Consider the following 16,423-nt stretch of genomic DNA (forward strand, 5'->3'; position numbering starts at 1 on the left):
CTTTGTCTGATCTTTCCATAAACTGGTGAAAGTCACTGTTTCCCTGAGTTCTGTGAGCTGCTCTAGCAAATTGACCAAACCTGAGGAAGCAGCTGTGGGAACCTCCAATTTGTAGCTGTTCAAACAGGCTTAGTTAGGTTGGGACAGGACGCCTGGAGGCCAGCAACGAGGAAGTCCTGGCCAGCTATGGGGAAGGTCAGAGCCCCATCCAGGCAGCACTCCACAAGAAACCGGATCCAACCAGACAGGCCCAAGATGGCAGAAGCCATGACAGGAAACCCCTGGCCAAATCAGGAAGAAAAAGCGGGAAACCCTGCTTCCCACCCCAAGAAATGAGTATGTCCCCTCCCCCACCACAAATTAGCAACTGCCAATTGAAGATAGAAACCCAACCCGCCAGCGGTACTGTTCTCTGAGCTTCCCAGCTCTCATTTCTCAGGAGTGTGCTTTCGCCTTAATAAACTTTCCCGCTTGTGTTGCTCATCTGCCGTGCTGCGTGTCTGTCCCTGAATTCATTCTCATGACAAGAACAAGAACCTCTTTTTTTTCTAAGCTTATTTGTTCATTTCGAGAGAGCTCGTGCATGCAAAAGTGGGGGAGGGACAGAGAGAGAGAGAATCCCAAGCAGGCTCTGAGCTGTTAGAATGAAGCCCTACCTGGGGCTCCATCTCAGGAACAATGAGATCACGACCTGAGCCAAAATCAAGGGTCGGATGCTTAACGAACGGAGCCACCCAGGCGTCCCGACAAGACTAGACCCAGGTCTGGCTGGGCTGACATCCCAGGGGCCCGGGGTCTCCCCAGTTCACCTGGCAATGTAGCCACATCACACAGAAGTTGTAGGTAACCTGGAGACCTACTACGTGCAGCTGGTATTGAAGTGGAACAGGAGGGGACCACTCTTTTGGGACTGAGCCTTTAACCTGTGGGATAGGACTGTACCTCCAGGTGGATGGTGTCAGAACGGAGTTAAACTGCAGGACACCCAGCTGGCATTACGGAATCACGTGGTGTAAGGAAAACGTCCGCATCTTTGGTGACCAGAAGCGTCAGAAGTGTTCGTGTCTCGTGCTTTGTGCGGGTGGTAAAGGAGACACTGGGTTTCGAAGACTCACAAGAAAAAGAACAAAGAAGGAGGTGGAGAACTGGGTTTCCCTACTCAGGAGTGAAAACTGAGGTTCCCCCTTATACAAACACAAACACGCTGGGCCCTCGAAGTGCTGCAGGCGGCTGCCTGGAGTCGGCTTCCTTGAAATGGCTCCTAGTGCAGGAAAGGGGGCCACAGAGGACACTCCAAGGAGCGGGCAGGGGATGCAGGGCCTCCAATTACCTGGCACCAGCTCACAGGTCCACCGACAGTCATGTCATCTCTCAAATGATCCTCTCCAACAAGGGGTCACCAAACCACACCCCAATTCAAACAAGCTGCCTGGTTTTGCGTGGCTCACAAGCTAAAAGTGGCATTTATATATATTTTTTAAATGTTTATTTTTGAGACACAGAGAGAGAGCAAGAGGGGGAGAGGCGGGGGGGGGGGCAGAGGATGTGAAGCAGGCTCTATGCGGACAGCAGAGAGCCCCTATGTGGGCCTTGAACTCACAAACTGTGAGATCATGACCCAAGCTGAAGTTGGACACTTAACCTACTGAGCCACCCAGGCGCCCCTGGTGTTTGTATCTTTAAGTAGTGTTTAAAAAAAAACAAATGAGGGGCGCCTGGGTAGCTCAGTCAATTAAGCAATTGACTTCGGCTCAGGTCATGATCTCATGGTTTGTGGGTTCAAGCCCCACATCAGGCTCTGTGCTGACAGCTCGGAGCCTGGAGCCTCCTTCGGATTCTGTGTCTCCCTCTCTCTCTGCCCCTCCCCCACTTGTGCTCGCTCTCTCTCTCTCTCTCTCAAAAATAAATAAAATATAAAACAAAAATTAAAAAAAAAAACAAAAGAGCAGTATTTCTTGACCCACGACAATTTCATGTGTGAAATTGAAATGCTAGCGTCCATAAGTAAAGTTTCATTGGAACAGGGCCATGGCCGTTCATTTCTGTATTATCTACGGCCGCTTGCACACTCCCACAGAGACTGTGCGATCTACAAAGCCGAAAATATTTATTCTCTGTCCTATGCTGAAAAGTCTGCCAAGCCCGCTTTCAGAGCTACACGCTTCCATATTTACAGAAGAAATGTGGTGTTGGAGATGGCTTGAAAATAATAGGGGAGGGAGTAGGTGGGAGGTGGTTATGGGTTGCCAACTGAAGCTGAGTGATGAGTACATGAGGTTCGTTAAATTCTTATGTCTCCTTTTGTAGGTGTTTGAAATTTTCCATGTAAGTGATTTTTTTTTAATTTTTTTTTAACCTTTATTTACTTTTTTGAGACGGAGAGAGACAGAGCATGAACGGGGGAGGGGCAGAGAGAGAGGGAGACACAGAATCCGAAACAGGCTCCAGGCTCTGAGCTGTCGGCACAGAGTCTGATGCGGGGCTTGAACTCCCAAGCTGTGAGATCGTGACGAAAGCCAAAGTTGGATGCTTGACCGACTGAGTCACCCAGGTGCCCCAGTTGGTCATTATTCTTGAGCACTATTATGTGCCAGGCACTAAGCTATGTACTTGTGGCAAGGATTTGTATTTGCAGGGCCTTTTTTTTTTTTTTAAATTTTTTTTTCAACGTTTATTTATTTTTGGGACAGAGAGAGACAGAGCATGAACGGGGGAGGGGCAGAGAGAGAGGGAGACACAGGATCGGAAACAGGCTCCAGGCTCCGAGCCATCAGCCCAGAGCCTGACGCAGGGCTCGAACTCACGGACCGCGAGATCGTGACCTGGCTGAAGTCGGACGCTTAACCGACTGCGCCACCCAGGCGCCCCAACGTTTGTTTTCATTTTGAGAGAGAGACAGAGAGAGTGCAAGCAGGGGAGGGGCAGAGAGAGAGGGAGACACAGAATCGGAAACAGGCTCCAGGCTCTGAGCCATCAGCCCAGAGCCCGACAAGGGCTCGAACTCACAGACTGTGAGATCACGACCTGAGCCGAAGTCGGACGCTCAACCGACCGAGCCACCCAGGCGCCCCCATGTAAATGATTTTTAAAAGAGAAAGCAACAGAGGAGACTGTGTGATTTTAGTGAAAGAAGGTGGAGAGCAGGGCGCCTGGGTGGCTCAGTCACTTAAGCCTCTGACTCTTGGTTTCAGCTCAGGGCATGGTTTGTGAGTTCCAGCCCCACATCAGGCTCTACTCTGATCCATGTGGAGCCTGCTTGGGATTCTTACTCTTCCCGTCCCTCTGGAGCTGTCTCTCTTAAATAAATAATTAATTAATTAAAAAAAAAAAAAAAGAGGGTGGACAGATGATGGGGAAAGGGGAAGGAAGCTGATAGGATGGGCTGATAGGGTGGGCACCACCAGGAAAACAGGCGGGTCTTTCAGGTCAAGTGGAAGGAGGAGGGAGGACCACTCAAAATTTATAGGTCACATCAGATAAAAACTGGGAGCTGTGTTCTGCTTCATCTCACTCTCAGGCAACCCACACCCCAACTACAGGACACCATCCTCTTGGGGGTACTAACAGGAACTTGAAGGGAACCCCCATAATACACAGCCACGGTTTCTTAAGATTATTTTATAGGCCCCCCAGCATTCTTTCATACAGATTTCCCTGGTATTATCTAGCTTTCTTGAGCAAACAGATTCCTTAACCCCCAAGGGCACTTCCACAACCAGCTCCGCAAACAATTATGCTCATTTTACCGCCCAGGGCAAAAACAAACTGAAACTTTTGAAACCTACAAACACCAGAAGGTGCAAACTGCCAACAGGTTTGGAGGGAAGAGGATCGCAAAGCACTTTGTAGACCTGTTCTGCCCCACCAATCCCACCCCCAAGGCTGGTGCATTCAACTCTCATAATAACTCTTACTGGGTTTGGGTCTTTGGGGCTTTGGGGAAACTTTGGCCCTTTTTTCTCCCTTCCCTTTTGGTCAGCTGCCCTGGGGCATTGGCCTCATTCACAATTCTCCAGTTTCCCAGACAATGAGCCTTCTTGTGCTTATTGCCAGCATCTCCCTATTAACTGTACGGAGAGGTGTATGATTACTGAAACAGATGCCCTGCTTTCTGCTGCACATAATGTCTTCTTTCCAAGGAAACCCCAGAGCATCACCAGTACGGGATTTGGTTTTAATTAAAAGCTCTTTGGGCCATTCTCTTTCAGGAGGCTGGCCAAAAGGACTGAATGGAGTGTGCAGAGCAATAATGATTTGGGGGTTGATTGCTTTCTCCAAGGGCCCCTCCCCTTCCCCACCCACCCCCACCGGGTCCCACCACTGCCCAGCCACCTGCAGACTGGTGGAAATCAGGCAGGCTAGGGCTGCCTTGGTGGAACCTATGAAAACAGCAACAATAACCACAAACCAGAAAGGAACAGTTTCCCGAGAAACCACGAGGGAGAATTTAGATGAGCAGGGAGACCAACCATCCTAGTTTCCCTGGACTGAGGGGTTTCCTGGGACACACAGTTCAGCTTTAAAACAGGAAAAGTTGTGGGGCGCCTGGGTGGCTCAGTCGGTTGAACATCCAACTTTGGCTCAGGTCATGATCCTGTGGTTCTGAGTTCAAGCCCCAGATCGTGCTTTCTGGGGTCAGCCTGTTAGCACAGAGCCTCCTTGGGATCCTCTGTCCCCTTCTCTCTGCTCCTCCCCCGCTTGCACTACCCCCCCCCCAAAAGATAAATAATAAAAAAAACAGGATAAGTAGCAGGCAAAGCAGGATAAGCTGGTCACCCTACAGATGAGAAACATTTCATCCTCTATGAAACTTGCTGAAATGCTGGGAATTTCCCCCAATTTTGGCACATCCCATCCCAAACACAAACCAACAAACAATTCACAATTATATGGAGTTTTACTGTCTGCAAAGCAGCCCGATGTAAGGTCTGCATCATGGGTGCATATATATGGGCCATACAGATACTAACTTGGAGATTTTCCAGCGAAAAAAAAAAAATCACGGTACAATTTTCATTGCTATTAATGCAAAGTGGGCGGACTTGTCTGGCTTGTAGAATAACAGGCTGATTGAACTGGATTTGGTGTTAGAATGGCCAGGCTCACAGCAGGCACACAAGTCAAAAGACTGCTTACTTTCTGGACTAGAGGCATGGAGGCCTGAGCTCTTGCCCCAGCTCTGCCTTTGAGGGGAAGACTCTGGACAGACCTTCCCCTTCCTCTTTTAGTCTCAGGGGGACAAAATGGAAGGTTTGGGATTCTGAGATAAAAGGAGAGGAAGAAAAGTCTCACTGAGCACCTACCATGTGCCAGCATCACGCCAGACCCTCCCCTCCACTTACTCTCTCCAACACACCGAAGGTTTACTTTCCTGGGTTTCACAAATGAGTTCATGGAAACACGAGGTCACACAACAAGCAGATAACAGAGAGGGAGTCCCAATGCAGGGCTGCCTGGCTAGTCATGATCCCAGCAACTACCGAATGAGAGAGAACTAAGTACGCGTCCCTCTAAATACCCGGTCTCAATGAATCCTTGCAGAACCTTTGAGGCAAATATTACCATTATCTCTGCTTCTCAGAGAAGGAAACTGGTTACAAGAAGTCAAACCACCGGCCCAAGGTCACACAGCTACTGAGTGGAAGGGTGGGTGCCCAAACCCAGAGCCCAGATCCCAAGCACTGACCAGCTCTGCCCCCCAGCCTCTCTGCTCAGCACCTGGAACCTAAAACTCCAGGTGGCCAGTGCCATCTCAAGGATAGGAGCTCCACTTTAATTTGAACCACCCAATTTGTGCTCTTGAACAAACTCCTTAACCTCTCCGGGCTTGCATTTCCTCCTCTATACAATGGGGATGGCGAAAGTACCTCCCTCAGGAAGGCTGTTGTTAGCATTTGCAAAGTTCATCAATTGATTCAAAGCAGTACCTCCCTCAGGAAGGCTGTGTTAGCATTTGCAAAGTTCATCAGTTGATACCAAGCAGTGCTGATGTAGGTGCTATTTGCTTTGGGTGCATTTCCCATTTCTTGCTCTCAACAGCCAAGAGGTAAAATATGGGAAATATGTAAAGAATTGCCTTGTATAGGATACAAGTGTGCTGTTTCGAAGAGACACATGCACCCCAATGTTTATAGCAGCACTATCAACAATACCCAAAGTATGGAAAGAGCCCAAATGTCCATCAATGGATGAATGGATAAAGAAGATGTATATATATACACACACACACACAATGGAGTATTACTCAGCAATCCAAAAGAATGAAATCTTGCCATTTGCAACTACGTGGATGGAACTGGAGGGTATTATGCTAAGTGAAATTAGTCAGAGAAAGACAAATATCATATGACTTCACTCATATGAGGACTTTAAGAGACAAAACAGATGAACATAAGGGAAGGGAAACAAAAATAATATAAAAACAGGGAGAAGTACAAAACAGAAGAGACTCATAAGTATGGAGAACAAACTGAGGGTTGCTGGAGGGGTTGTGGGAGGGGGGATGGGCTAAATGGGTAAGGGGCACTAAGGAATCTACTCCTGAAATCATTGTTGCACTATATACTAACTAATTTGGATGTCAATTTAAAAAAAGTAAAATTAAAAAAAAAATAGCCTTGTATAGAAAATAGGTAAAGAACTGAGCCAGCACTGGCACATATAAACACTCAGTGAATGAGGGCTATTATTATTAGTGCTATTATTTTTGCAGCTGCTGTCATTATTACAAACGTTTCCATCATTGCTTTTCTTATTACTATTATTAAGTGGGTTTGAATCCCTTTCCTGGAAGTTTACACACACAGACACACACACACACCCCATCAAGAGCCCTTAAAGGCTCTGTGTCTGCCCTTGGCTCGCTCTCCTTTCTCGCGGCCCCCACGGCTGCAACCCACCCCAGCCCCTTGCACCTTTTCTGCCCCTTCCCTGGGGAGACCCCGTGGCGCGCCCCCGGCCCGCGCACGACCCCTGCGCCCCGGCCCGCCAAGCGCGCCTCACCTGCGGTGCCGGCTCCACCGCTGTGACTCGCGCGTGAGGGGCGAGGGGCGTGGCCACAGAGCTCACCAGGGGCGGGGGCGAGCGGTGGGGGCGGCGCCAATCTGCCGGGCTCGACCTCCACTCCCGCAGGGGAGAGTGGAAACGCCGCAGCCGCGGGGTCACAGCCGGCGCCTGGGGCTTCCTCTCCAGACTCCGGTGTGCTGCCTGAGGACGGGCGAAATGCACTCTGCCCCGCCCCTCTCTGAGATTGCAGCCAGGGAAGGAGGTTGAAAAGTTAAAGATAGAGCCACCAATTGCAACGTAGGGACTTTATTCGGATCCAGATGCAAACAGACTGTTAACAAATTATAAGACTGTCGGAGCAACGTGATCACTGGATACGTAAAGGCTACGTTTTTTAGTTGTGAGCATTGTAATGTGGTTCTCTTAAAAGTCCTTATGTTTCGGGGGCACCTGGGTGGCTCAGTCAGTTAAGCATGTGACTTTGGCTCAGGGCATGATCTCCTGGTTAGTGGGTTCAAGCCCCATGTGGGGACTTGTGTGGATGGCTCAGAGCCTGGAGCAGGCTCGGATTTGGTGTCTCCCTCTCTCTTTGCCCCTCCCCTGCTCACACACACTCTGTCTCTCTCACTCTCTCAAAAATAAATAAACATTAAAAAAAATTTTTTTTAATCCCATGGGGCACCCGGGTGGCTCAGTCGGTTAAGCACCTGACTTCGGCTCAGGTCATGGTCGCACGGTTTGTGGGTTCCAGCTCTGTGTAGGGCTCTGTGCTGACAGCTCAGCGTCTGGAGCCTGCTTCGGATTCTGTGTCTCCCTCTCTCTGCCTGCCCCTTTCCCTGCTCCCGCGCTCTGTCTCTCAAAAAAAGTAAATGTTAAAAACATTTTTAAATGGGCATTAACAAAGACCATGTAATAGTAATTCAAGGAAATGATTTTATAATTAAAAAAAGCCAAATATTAAGTATCATGTGCATGCACTTTTATTAAAACTGGGAGGAAGTACACTGAAGTCTTGGGTTTGCATGGTGGGATTCTGCAGAACTGTTTTACATCTTTTCTAGTGAAAATATAATTGTGAACTCTAGAGATTTTCTGGCAATCGTTCAACTTTAATGAAACACATCTCAATACATGAACATTTTTAAATAGCTAAAATGCCTAATGCTGACATTATTTTGTCAGAGCAAAATTAGACCTTCTCTTCAGAAATGGCCACCTGTACTGTTCTGTTGCTCTCTGGTTGATATCGATATAATACTAGTGTTCAGCGTTGTCAAAAAAATCCTTTTATCCCTTGGTTTCGTCCGTTAACCAAGAAGCTTACTCTCAAGCCTTAAATGGTGGGAAATCTCTTCCATCGTTTGTCAACTTTTGATTTAGAAAATAGGTATCTGTGAGTTTCACATAACTCATCCTGCAAGGATAAAATTTTTACATTTTTACATTTCATTTTTACATTTTCTAACGTTAAAAGCTTATAAACGTGTATATGTGTGGGTATACACGGCATAGAAAAAAAGTCCAGGAGAGCACATACCAAAATGTTAATACTGTTCTCTCAGGTTTGTAGATTGGTAGTTTATTTGTGTTTTCTTCATTTCGCCTTCTGTAGATTTATTTTTTTGGTAACAAACATGTCACTTATAATACAAAAAGCAGCAAAGGCTTTATGATCAGTCACAGCCACCTTATAAATAATAAAAACAAGGTGGCAGGGGTGCCTGGCCGGCTCAGTCTGTAGAGCATGTGGCTCTTGATCTTGGGGTTGTGAGTTCAAGCTTCATGTTGGGTGTACAGCTGACAGTTAAAAAAGAAAAAGAAAAAGAAAAAAAAGGAAAAAGGTGGCAAAATCAAGTGTAGGAAAAACTGTTTTGTTCTGCTGAGTATAAAAAAGATTGCCAGTATATTCTCAACTACCTCAACTCTAATACCATTTGACAATTTTTGAGGGTTCAAGGACATTTAAAACCAACATTCTGGGGGCACCTGGGTGGCTCAGTAGTTAAGTAAGTGTCTGACTTCAGCTCAGGTCATGATCTCGTGGTTTGTGAGTTGGAGCCCCATGTCTGTGCTGACAGCTCAGAGCCTGGAGCCTGCTTTGGATTCTGTGTCTCCCTCTCTCTCTGCTCCTCCCCTGCTCATTCTCTCTCTCTCTCTCTCTCTCTCTCTCTTTCTCTCTCTCTCTCTCAAAAATACATAAACATTTAAAAAATACATATTCTGCATTGACTCCTAAACAGGATATAAGAAAACAGCATCTGGGTATTGTATCTGTTCTTAATTATTTTCTAGGACTTAAGAAGTGCAGGTGTATAAGACATTCCAATTTTACATGGTCATTTATTTGCGGGGGGGGGGGTGGGAATCTTTTCATTTTTACATATACAATATTGAAAATGATTCTTAAATGGCCTTGTAACAACAATGCACTATTTAATTCATGAGAATACAGCATATTGACTCTAAAATCCAGAGGGAAATCTTAAGTTCTAGTTATGTAATAATACTCTCCTAATTCTCCAAAAGTATACAATTTCGTAGCTAAAAAGAAGTACTTTGGTATCAGCACGGATTCCAATTCAGTGATATCAATATAAATAGCAAGCCACAAAGCACCAGTTACTAGTAAATGAAACCCAATGCCATACCAGTTGTGCTATAAAAACAAATCATTAGGGAATCCAAATCAAAACCAGGAGATAACACCTCACATCCATTAGGATGGCTACTATCAAGAAAAACAGGGGCGCCTGGGTGGCTCAGTCAGTTGAGCATCCTACTTCGGTTCAGGTCATGATCTCACGGTTCGTGGGTTCAAACCCTCTCCTGCTTTGTGCTGGCAGTTCAGAGCCTGGAGCCTGCTTTGGATTCTGTGTCTCCCTCTCTCTCTGCCAGGACAAATACTGTATAATTCCACTTACGTGAGGAACCTAGAATAGTCAAATTCATAGAAAGCAAAATGGTGGTTGTCAGGGGCTAGAGGAAGGGGAAATGGGAAGTAATGGGTACAGAGTTTCAGTTTTATGAAATGAAGAGTTCTAAAGACAGACGGTGGTGATGGTTGCACTGCGTGAATGTACTAAATACCACTATACACCTAAAGATGGTTAAGAGGTAAATGTTATGTGTATTTTACTACATCTTAAAAAATTGGAAGAGAGGGGCGCCTGGGTGGCTCAGTAGGTTAAACGTCCAACTTTTGGTTTAGGCTCACGTCATGATCTCACAGTTCGTGGGATTGAGCCCCTCATTGGGCTCTGTGCTGACATCTGTCAGAAGGCTCTGTGCTGTGAGACAGCCATCAGCACAGTCTGCATAGGCTTCTCTCTCTCTTCTCTCTCTGCCCTCCCCCCTCAAATAAATACACTTTAAAAGAAATTGGAAGAGAAATAATGGTACTGTTGTCAGGGAACACTAATAATTTTTAAAGTAAGCAACTAAATGGGATACGGTATTCTGAACTGGCTCCTAAAACAGAAAAGGTTCATTAGTGGGAAAATGGGCAAAATCCCAATGCTCTGTAGTTTAGTTAATATGCCAATGCTAATTTCTTAGTGTTGGCAAACAGGTCATAGCTACATAAAATGTTAATATTAGGTGGGCGCCTGGATGGCTCAGTTGGTTATGTGTCCGACTTCGGCTCAGGTCATGATCTCAGTTCGTAGGTTTGAGCCCCACATTGGGCTCTGTGCTGCCCGCTAGGAGCCTGGAACCTGCTTCGATTCTGTGTCTCCCTCTCTCTCTGCCCCTCCCCCGCTCCTACTCTGTCTCTGTCTCTGTCTCTGTCTCTCAAAAGTAAATAAACATTGGGGCGCCTGGGTGGCTCAGCTAAGCAGCTGACTTCGGCTCAGGTCATGATCTCGTGGTCCGTGAGTTTGAGCCCCGTGTCGGGCTCTGTGCTGACAGTTCAGAGCCTGGAACCTGTTTTGCTTTCTGTGTCTCCCCCTCTCTCTGACCCTCCCCTGTTCATGCTCTGTCTGTCTCTGTCTCAAAAATAAATAAACGTTAAAAAAAATTTAAAAAAAGTAAATAAACATTAAAAAAAAAGTTAACATTAGGGAAATTAGGTTAAAGGTGTACAGGAACTCTTTAAACTATCTCTGCAAAATTTCTCTAAATCCAACGTTATACCAATATAGAAAATTTATTTAAAAATAAATTTTTTAGGAGCACCTGGGTGGCTCAGTCAGTTAAGTGTCCGACTTTGGCTCAAGTTGTGATCTTGCGGTTTGTGGGTTCAAGCCCAGCGTCGGGCTCTGTGCTGACAGCTCACATTCTGGAACCTGCTTTGGATTCTGTGTCTCCCTCTCTCTGTCCCTTCCCCACTCATGCTCTGTCTCTGCCTCCCAAAAATAAATAAATGTTAAAAAAAATTTTTTAATAAGTTTTTTTAAAGTGACAACTTGAAAAACTTCAAATTAATTCATACATAGAAGACAAAGACAACACGTATATTAGAATCAATAAAGGAAGCAGTGAAATATGAATGCCTATACATAGCTACAGTAGATATAAAATTTTAATTTTTATTGTGCTGTTCCCTGTTGCCTAACTATTGTCTCATCATCCACTAACTGCAAAAAGGCAGGCTGTCGAATTTTATATTGCAGCAATATTTCCTTAATGATTCTGGGTGTGTATTTCCACTTAGATTACAAATGTTTCTTAGCGTGATTACAGTATGAACTTCTTCTGCCAGTTCATGATGGCGTATCTTTGATAAGTTGGTTGTAAGTTTGTGAGCATCTGGTTTCAAACCAACTGGAAGCCCCAGTACGTGCTCAGTGGGTGCCCAGGTGGTACGTGTCAGACCAGACTGGCCCTGACTCAGTGCTCCGTTTTCCAACCGGAACATGGATGTGCCGGCTAGAATCTTATTTGGATGGTACTCAGCTATCCGCACAAATGTGGTAGATCACCTTCAGTCACTGGAGGTCCACGTTGAGTATGTGCTGTAGTTGTTAGAAAAAAGGATCATGAAACATGTCTATCAGTAACCAAGTAGTGGGAAGCAACTGACGCAAATAACTTCAGTATGAATCCATTTAAACACTGTGTTCAGATCTAAGTGAAAACAAAGCTTTAATCAGCAAAAGGACGTGAACCAACTAAGTTTTACTTTATTTTCCAGCCCAGCTTCTTTTCTGTTGAAGGTCAACTCTCTAAAAACCGGGAAGACATACAGAAGGGTAAAATATACTATCATCGTTAACTACTCTGCACAAGGGAGCAATGGCTGAGGGTATTGTATCTTCTCTCCTTCCCTCCTCTGTAATCAGCAGCCTGAACACTCAAGGGGTTTACCCTGCAGCTACAAGGAGCTGGGAATCACAGGTGCAGCTTGCCTTAACTTTCCCCATGACCTTCCAGGTCAATAGGTTAACTTGCTTTGACCACAAATACGTCTCTTCTTAATTTCTCTAGCACAATCTTAAACTTGATACGAAGCACTTACACAAGGAATGGTGCAGAAAAGAAGGCAGCTTTATTGCACTTTGGGGAAAAAACAGGATTCCATGGGTGGGGGAAGGGGGGGGCAGGGAGGAAAGCCAAGGATACTCAGTAAGCAATACTGCCACCTAGTGGAGTGGTCACACGCCAGCAAGACTTTCAAGATCAGGTTCACAAATGTGATTGGATTTGCTTATTTAAATTTTCATCATAAAACGGAACTTTTAATATGCTGGTCTTCAGAGAACCTCAGATTTTGAGAAACGATTTGTATCCGTGCAATGCATAAATGAATGTGCTTGCCCTGCTTTCTTTTGGATAAAGAGAGGGTTTTTTTTTTTTAAATAGACTATCAAATTAATTCTTGATTTCCAAATTATAAAACTTTGCAGCAACCTGCTTCTTTGAATATCCATCACTCTTGCTCTCTTGCTTGACAGTCTAAACGGCAAGATTATGACAATTTCTAAAGAAACAAAACTCAACTATGTAATAACTACATTAAGTTCACTCATTTCCTCTATTTTTATAATCTAGGGTGCTAAGTATTTGCACTTCACTTATTTGAATTCCACAGAAAAAAGCACTAGAATGAACCAATAAAAATTTTGCATAAGTCACATAACCCAACTCTTCTTATGACAACACGATAACAGTGACAGATACTGGTGTGAGGATGTGGGAATGCTGTTCTTAATGAATAATAAAGTAATTCTTCCCAAGGCTTTAATTCTCCTTTATACCCAGGTGTTGCAGTAAATGTGTTGACTTGATGACTTCTATGAGCATATAAATGAGAATATTTAATGAAACACCTGGCTGACAAAAAAAGGAACAAAGTCATGAGAATAACATATTGTTAATAACCGCAATCTCAAATCCACGTCTCTGTTATTACTGAGATTTTAGATTCCGGGTTAAGTGCTCTGCTCTCTTTGGAATGTACACAATGGTTATTGATCTTGCTAATGAGTTCCTCTATTGCAACATTTGTGGGTATATGGTTGGAGGCACTCACGGATTCTAGAATGTATGAGTCTGACATGGTCTTTCTTCATCAATCCATATTCTTGGCAAATAAAGTCAGGAAAGGATTTTAGGAAGAACCAGATTCTGGGAAAGAGGTATACACGTGTGGAGTGAGAAGTTGAATTAAAACATTTTTAGGCAGACTGCATTTTGTCAGCAGGCGAGTGAATGTTTCAATTCTGAGAGCCTGAGACTGTCTAGGAAAACACAATTCTGAGTATAGGGTGGAAGTTATAACAGAGACAGAAGCCAGTGTTTTGCATTTGCCAAAGCAAATAGGACATGGGCATGGGGGGTGATCCCTGAAGTATGTGACCTGAATGAGGTTGTCTGAGGGTTAGACTGCCTCACGGTTCACCACAATTTGCAATAATCCTCGCAGGCCCCCACCCAGTCCCACCCAGTCCCAGTCAGAAGCCTTTCTTTATGGCAAGTCAACCACACCTTGCACACAATGCTACTGTTTGGGCACCCCTGAAGCCAAAACAACAGAAGATCCCAGGGGAGCCTTACATTAATTCAAACAATGCCAGAGTCATCTCCAAAAAAGTTTATTAGCATGATTAAAAACATTTTTTGAATAATGACAGAAAGAATTTCTAAACATGAAAGAGTATCAGTGGCTATACCTTATAACCAAATATTTGCAATCGAATGGACAGCTTTATTGCCAGTCTTCATTTTATTAAAAACAATCCATATTTATTGGTTCCATGTGAAGTCATGACTATTGCTTTGACTGAGAATGAGTCCCTACTGCAATTAAGTATAAAAAATATCTTCCATAATTGGAGTGTGGCCTGTATTACTGAGTAAAGAGTTGATAAAAATCCTCAAAGAGTTGGGTTTTTGTTTTTTAAAAACATTCCTTTTACACACTACAAAGAAATAATTAGTATTTTGGCTCTTTAAATTCCTACATGATATTTAGAATGGCAGTCCCCAGAGGTCCTCCCTTTACAGAATCGCCAACGCAGACCCTCTTCTGAAGTGTACATTCTTGGGTTGGGCTCTGAAGACTTGGGCCTCCGCGTGTTTATACTGGTTTGAGAACAAAGACAGCATCATCCAGAACGTAGTAGTCGTTGTACATGTCGCCTTCGCACAGGTACGGTAGTCTGGTGAAAGCTTCAATAACAAAACCAGCTTTTCTGAAAACTTCAGGCAGACTATTCACTTGTTCTTCCCAGTTCTGTCCCTTGATTTCTAAAATTTCTGATGGCTTCTCCCACTTGCCACCTACTAAAACAAATAGAAACATTAAGTTAAATTCTTGAACAAACAAGTTATTTAAAGAGAGAAGGGAGGAAGAACGGTATTGGCCAAGGACTTGGCATGTGCCAAACAATTGGTGCTTCGATGAAGGATTCCTCCTGAGGCATGAGGACAAAAAGATGAAGTTTGGAACCAGGTTACTGAGGGTGAGAGCAGAAATGTAATTCCGGGTTTATCTCGACCGAGAGCGCATACATTTACTTTCCCTGACAGATTTAGGTATTAGCCTCCGTTAGACCAACTGGGTTGTAATAGTTAATGGGTCTTGGAAAACTGCTCCTTAAGTACTGGAATATGGAAGCAGAGAGTTACCTATAAAATGTAAAGGAAGGGTTGGGATAAATGCAAGAAAATACACTCCTGATCTAATATATGTATGAAATGCATTGACCAGAAAGGTTTATCAGGCTGCAAACAGACCAACGAAGGCGTTTAATTTACAAAGATCATCAGTGTGTTTTTTAAGGAAGTTGATCCACTCTCTTAACTTTTCATAACAATTTTATAAAGGTTAAGCTCCAAGACCAGAGAGATGTAGAACACTAGAAAGGGGAGTCAACCTAGCATTTCTGGGAATAGTGGCTGAAGTCTGTACAGTCATTTAAGATGCCTGAATGGGGGCGAGGGAGGGGGCTGGGTAAGGTCTTAGGTCTTCAAGTTCACACACTAAGCAGTGACTACAGACATACAGACCCACACAGGTAATGGTATACGTAATTTCTGGGGTGCTTTAAGGTATTGTGAGGTCTTAAAAATGCACACGTATTAAAAGTATTACTAAATTCAGATAGAGAATAACTTCCTGTGAGAAAATATAAGACCAATAGGTGCCTAGAGTACAAATACAAGAGTGGAAAGATTTTTCACTCTTCTTGGTGGCCCAGCACCTGGACCCTCTTCCTAGAGTCTTACAGGAGGCAAAGCCTGGGGAAGCAGCTTTCCCCACTGTTCCCTACAGCTAAGGCACTGGCACATGACCTAAGCTCAGACACACTCACCTCAGACATGAAATGAAGAGCTAGTGACCGAGAAAAGCTGGACTCAGGCTCCTTCTCGGGGGGGGGGGGGGGGGGGGGGGGCGGAGAGCAGTGGCCATGAGACCCAGCAGCTAGGGCAGCATCAAGTGGCGTGAACAACAGAGTGTGGTCCATGCATGGTGTCTATTGCTTGGCTGTAGACCCCACACAACTCTCCAGTCTTCCCAGTGACTATGTGAGCCCCCCGCCGAATCCTTTCAATAAATTCCCTTTCACTTACATCAGCCAGAGTCAGTTTCTGCTGCTTCCAAGGGAAAACCTGACCGATGAGGCCTCCATGGGGCAGGAGGTGGGGGAAGAGGGAGCCGAACACAGGGCCCACGTTTTATTCCAACAACACAGCACAAAGGGGTTAGTTACACAAAACTTAGGTACAACTAGTTCCCGTCACACAACATAGTTCTCATTGTTCACTAATTTTTCGCTTGTCTCTGTATGAAGACACTTCCTCTGCTTCTTCCAGCTTGCCAGCAGTTACTGGCCTAGCACTGAGCACACAGCAGTTGCCCCAGGGCCAGTGACTGAACTACTCTGAAGTTTAAAGCAGGAATTACTTGTCAACGCTCTTTCCTGGGAATACACACTACATGTAAACCAAAACCCCACTCAAAACACCTAACACCTAT

The 16,423-nt window shown here is 44.9% G+C and overlaps 2 protein-coding genes across 5 annotated transcripts in view; both read right to left on the reverse strand.

Annotated features, from left to right (window-relative positions):
- OTOA (otoancorin) overlaps positions 1–7,181 on the reverse strand; it is a 74,703-nt gene extending 67,522 nt beyond the window's left edge. The window contains exon 1 of one of the 2 annotated variants that reach the window (XM_023246638.2): positions 7,003–7,181. The gene's annotated coding sequence lies outside the window, so the exon portion shown is untranslated. The remainder of the gene's footprint in view (positions 1–7,002) is intronic. The other variant, XM_006942284.4, reaches the window with a different exon arrangement.
- A 6,839-nt stretch (positions 7,182–14,020) lies between these two features.
- The window catches only part of METTL9 (methyltransferase like 9), a 52,194-nt gene continuing 49,791 nt past the window's right edge, over positions 14,021–16,423 (reverse strand). For 2 of the 3 annotated variants that reach the window (XM_006942238.3, XM_023246745.2), the window contains exon 5: positions 14,021–14,727. In XM_006942238.3, the coding sequence (XP_006942300.1) occupies positions 14,522–14,727 (206 nt within the window). In that variant the 3' untranslated portion in view covers positions 14,021–14,521. The remainder of the gene's footprint in view (positions 14,728–16,423) is intronic. The other variant, XM_023246746.2, reaches the window with a different exon arrangement.

Source organism: Felis catus, chromosome E3 (assembly GCF_018350175.1).
Source record: "Felis catus isolate Fca126 chromosome E3, F.catus_Fca126_mat1.0, whole genome shotgun sequence".
NCBI classification, from domain to species: domain Eukaryota; kingdom Metazoa; phylum Chordata; class Mammalia; order Carnivora; family Felidae; genus Felis; species Felis catus.